This window comes from Solanum stenotomum, chromosome 3 (assembly GCF_019186545.1).
Source record: "Solanum stenotomum isolate F172 chromosome 3, ASM1918654v1, whole genome shotgun sequence".
In the NCBI taxonomy this organism is placed as follows: Eukaryota; Viridiplantae; Streptophyta; class Magnoliopsida; order Solanales; family Solanaceae; genus Solanum; species Solanum stenotomum.
In genome coordinates this window covers 69,458,773-69,464,388 of record NC_064284.1, presented here as the reverse complement: position 1 = coordinate 69,464,388, position 5,616 = coordinate 69,458,773, and the positions used below count along the sequence as shown (strand labels likewise).

Here is a 5,616-nt window from a genome sequence, read left to right as displayed (position 1 = left end):
GCTCGTGTTTCGAGGAGCATTTCAGCTTGAAGATTTATTTCAAATTGAAAGAGCTTTATGACATACAGTTTAATCTTGTGTTTCGAGGAGCATTTCAAATTGAAGATTTAGCTCAAATTGAAAGAGCTTGATGACATACAGTTTAAGCTCGTGTTTCAATGAGCATTTCATCTTGAAGGTTTATCTTAAATTTAAACAACTTCTTGATATAAAGGTTTAGCTCAAATTTGAAGAGCTTTCCAACTTAGAAATTTAGCTCGAATTTAAAGAGTCTTGTGATATACAATTTAGCTCGTGGATTTAGGAGCATTATAACTTGCAGTTTAGGATCATGTGATGAGGAGAATTATAACTTGTAGTTTAAGCTCATGTGTTTAGGAGAGTCTAGATATACATTGACTCTTCAAAGTCATCTTCAGATGCAGACTTGCCTTCACTTTAGAGTTCTTCAAGATCTTCACCTTTGTAAAGCCCACAGACATGAGATCATTGATCTCCTCTTATAGTCATGCTTAATTCCATGTCATGTGCACGAGTTTCTAAATCTTTAAATGTATTGGGCTTTACTCTTTTCAATATATAATGAAGACCCCAATTCATCCTTTGAATGCATATTTCAATGCTAGAAGTTTTACTAAGGCGATCTTTACAATTGAGGCTCAAACTTCTCCAACTATTGATAATGTCAACAACTAGCTCATCTTCACAATGACGAGCCTTTGTAAGTTCAATCATACTAAATACACATATTGTGCTACAGAAACAATTGAGAAATTCTTGCTCTAACTATTCCCAACAATCTATATAATCAGGCTCGAGGTCTATGTACCAGTCAAAGGAATTTTCTTTGTTGAGAGAACGAACAAACTGTTTGATGAGATAATCACCATACGTCCCAGCATCATTGCAAGTCTCGATAAAGTGCGCTATATGCTACGTTGTTTGGGATTTCCTTTTCCGTCAAACTGTTGGAGCTTAGGAGGTTGATAGCCCTCTGACATTTCCAAGTTATCAATCCTCTGTGTATACGACTTTGCATATGTGAGAGAAAATTTGTATGAGGGCTTCAAATGTTCTTCAATGGTCTTTATGATAAAGTCCTTTAAGTGATCAGTAAGAATCAAACCTTCTCTCATCTCTTTGATCCTTGTTTTCTTTCTGCAAGATTCTCCTTCGTCTTGAATTCTAGGAAGCTTCAAATGCTTGATCAATCTTCTCTTAATTATGCTATCCATCTTATTTATTAGCTTGGAAAGTTTAACAGCTTATTCGTGTGGGCACTTTGTGAAGCTTTCAATTGCTTTAGTCAATATGCTAGTTGTTCATCTACAGTGAAGACATATCAATATTATTCGATGCTTGAAAAGTTGAGATGAGAGGTAGAGATTGTTCCACTGGGCGCACCAGAATTTTTGCTTTAGTCAAGATGTCAGTTGTTCATCTACAGTGAAAACATATTAATATTATTCGATGCTTGAAAAGTTGAGATGAGAGGTAGAGATTATCCCACTGGGCGTTCCAGAATTTGTGCTTTAGTCAAGATGCTAGTTGTTCATCTACAATAAATACATATTAATATTATTTAATGCTTGAAAAGTTGAGATGAGAGGTAGAGATTGTCCCACTGGGCGTGTCAGAATTTTTAGACAGTAGAATCCTCACAACATACTTATGTTTTCTCAAACATTGTTCTAAGGATGTTGATTGTATAACCACAACTCTTCCTCATACCTCTCTAATCACCACACCCAATTTATGTGGAGTCTTACATGATCATATGACTTGTTTAAACTTATTTAATTGGATAAATTTCAAAAAATATAATTTATTATTAATTAATTATTTTTTATAAATTCTACTAGTTTTGGTGTATATATAAGTATCATATTCTAGTAGGTGCAATATCGCCAATGCTTTAACATAGATATAAACCCAAATATACCTTACTAATGTCAGAGTGTATATATCATTGGTCATACACACACCACAAACATATAGATGCATCAATTGTATAAGGGGTCTATATATTTTGACAACCAGTAGATATTTTGATATACAAATTTCAACAGTAACATATGTTTTTTTGATAATTCTTTAAGGGTTGTTTGGTAGAGTGTATATTCAAATAATATTTGTATTAGTCATTTTTGGATTAGTTATACTTAGATGATTTCTTATGCATAGTTTGATTTGGTGCATTAAAAATAACATGCATGATAATAATAATAATACACATGCATTAAAATACACAACTTCAATTCATCTTTTTTTTACAACACATCCTTCTTTAATCATTCTAATTCTTGCATTAAAATCATTGCATCATGAATACCATGAATTTTCATATATTAATAATACACCGTTTAATAGAGAACTGGTAGACTCAATAATAAACATTAATAGATAGCGTACAAAATGTATGTCATCTTTTGATTGATCTATATTAGATCACGACTAATTACAATAATAGATGACACTAAATTGACCAAAATGCTGGCAGCAAAAAAAAACAGTAGCTTGATTACAAAAACAATTACAATCAAGCTTGTTTAAGATTTGTTGTTGTTCACACCTGTAGTTCTCTTGTGTCCGGTTCTCTTACAATTTGAACATTTGTTCCTTCTCTTGCTCTTGAAATTCTCACCAACGCCTTTGACACGTTTTCTTCTTTTTCTTCCAAGCTTGGTATCGACAAGAGGCGGAATAATCTTCACATTAAGCAATTCTTCTGGCACAGACCATTCCGACTCGAGAGGGACAAAATTAATAGAATCCATGTATGCAAGAAGTTACGCTTCAACTTTATACAAAGGCAAAGAGTACTCATTGATGCTCATACCATACTCATTGCCATGCTTCGATCGCAAAACGGCCATCGCGTAAGCACAAGGTATCTTGATCAAGTCATATTCCCTACAAGAACATGACTTTTACAGTAGGTCCACATAGGCAGTAACACCTACACCGAACGCGGTAAATTGATTGTTGTCCCCGGTTACGTTCTTCACATATAAGGAGTCACCCTCGATCATTTTCTTTCTTGCTATTTTTTCGGCAGAAGGCACCATTTGATTACCCATTGATTTAAGGATATATGCATGCCTCTCCCTGAACAATTCTCCAAACCTCTTAGCAATCGAATTAAATATTGATGCCACGGGATACTCTCTTTCGTCTATCAACATAACATTAAGTGACTCGGTGACATTAATTTGTGGTCATCACATCATATCTATTGCCAGGAAAATGTGCCCTGCTCCACTTATCAAAACCAACATCATACTCAAGGACGACGGCTGCCGTGAGACATTTGTTCTTGAATTCTACAAAATGATTGTCAAACTCCTCTAAAGAATAAGCCTTTGCCGCATTGTAGTAAATATAAAGGTAACCTCCACAATGATGATTTACACGGAGATTTTCACTGAAGTGCCTCATACAATATCTATGGTGAGCATGATTGTAAACGTTCACAATTCCTTTGGCGATACTCTTGTGTCTATCGGAGATAAAACACAAATCTGGTTCATCGACCACAATCTCCTTCAACTTCTCAAAGAAGAATGTCCAAGATGCATCATTCTCTTTGTCCATGACACAAAAGGCAATTGGATAAACATGATTCTCTGTATCTTGTGCAACAACGCTCAACAACACGCCCTCGTATTTACCATGTAAATGAGTGTCATCAACCGCAATTACCTTTCTCATGTGGGCAAATCCTTTAATGCAAGCACCAAAGGTGAAGAAATAATACATGAACCTATGACTATTCTTGTTTACCATGATACAATAGCTAGAGCCAACATTAAATGTCTCGAACATGTAGGAAAAAGCCGGTAAGCATGAATATCCGTTCTCCACTGTCCCTCGGACCATTTCCTTGGCAACCATACCACCCTTCCAACATTTCCAATAACTTGGACTATAATGAAACGAATTAAGCATAGCTCTTTGAATCTCATTAACATTTGGATCCTTTCCATCACGATACATATTTACACAAAGTGAAGCAATGACTTTGATTGAAATTTTTCTATGGCCACTGTTGGCATGTTCAACGCTACAACTATGTTCGCCAATGTACTTGTAGATACGAAATCTATTCGAACACTCATATTTCCTCGCCCACAACATCTATGCACAATTGTGAGATACACATTTCACCGTTAAGTATTTGGTACAACTCTTCACAATAGAAAAATCAAAAGAATTCTATGCCACCACTTCGGCTAATAACAATTGCAACTCATTCTTGTTACCGAAAGTTTGATATATGCATAAATTAGTTCCATCGGAGAAGGAATGGTTGGATTGTGATCTCAATTCCTGTTCTCCCTGCATTTCTTCACAACATTCGGGTTCGGCATCTTCCGCATCTACTAGCTGATTTTCCACGTTAGTTGGATCATCATGTATATTTATTGAATGATCACCCAAACTCTCATTTGAATTATCACCCAAGCTCTTCTTTGAATGCTCACCTAATCTTTCATTTCCAATCGAATCATTGTTGCCATTAAATGAATTCGTTGGTTCAATTGGAGGCCTCGCATTGACGTTTATCCTCAATGTAGGCCTAGAGCCATCAATATCAATGTCTAACATGTACAAGCTCACGTGCCTATCATTTTTTATGAATGTGGGATGTATTTTTCCCCTCTCATTCATTTGATAGCTAATCACCAAGTCATTTGGCTCGCAAGTTAACTCACCGGCCTCAATTACGCTTGCAATCATATCGTCATATGAACCATTGTGATGCAACACAATGGGCACTGTCGTCTTACTAAAAGATTTCCAATTTCAGCTTTTGGGAGTCTCCTCCCATACTCTCATATAATCACCACCAGCAATAACAAATTCAGCTACTGCCATTATAAACTACAAAAATATATACTAGTTTATAGTATCAATCGTTAATGATCGATGAAGTACGACATTCGTACAAAAATGCGACTGAATGAGATCGTGGTTCAAAATTCAGCTCCTGCAATGGTAAAACAGATTTTTAATGCTTTTAAACTACTAAAATGTATCTATAATGAGTTATCAAGTGATTATTATGGAAGATTTCTCAAATTTCTAAAATGGCGGGAAACTAATTTTGAAGCTTGATTTTTGAAAGAAAATGGAATAAACACTAATATGGAGTAGGAGATGATAATGATTTTACCTTGGAAATGGATATTACGACCGAAAAACTCGTCGGAATCAACAAATCGACAGTAGCAAAAACGAGATGCTCTTGTTTCCGTTTGGAGACTTTTTTCTTTTTCTAATATAAATTTTAACAATTGCAAATAAATATATTATTCCATATTTGTTGGAGGGGGGACCAAAGTGGAGATATGGAAACTTAGGGAGGTATTTTGTATGTGCCAATTAGGGCATATTGATGATGTCATTAATAGTGGATATACCACAAATCTCTCTCTATATATAAAGCTGAATATAGACAATCTGATGTGACACCTCTCTATGGCCAACATTCTTTTTTATCTTTTATCTCTTTTTTTGGCATTTTATATTTGTTTTCTATTTTTTATTTATATTTTGAAAAAACTGAAAGTGTTTAAATGCATTGTCCAATTAATCACACCATTTAAAACATTC

At 34.9% G+C, this 5,616-nt stretch overlaps 1 protein-coding gene across 1 annotated transcript; it reads right to left on the bottom strand.

Moving 5' to 3' along the window:
• Positions 1-3,207: 3,207 nt before the first annotated feature.
• On the bottom strand, positions 3,208-4,137 carry LOC125859260 (uncharacterized). The gene has a single exon (XM_049538958.1). The coding sequence runs from the start codon at positions 4,135-4,137 to the stop codon at positions 3,208-3,210; it is 930 nt and encodes a 309-aa protein (XP_049394915.1).
• Positions 4,138-5,616: the final 1,479 nt, after the last annotated feature.

What these genes read in the sequence shown, in the direction of transcription:
- LOC125859260 (XM_049538958.1), bottom strand. Translation starts at nt 4,137, where the DNA reads ATGTTGTGGGCGAGGAAATATGAGTGTTCGAATAGATTTCGTATCTAC.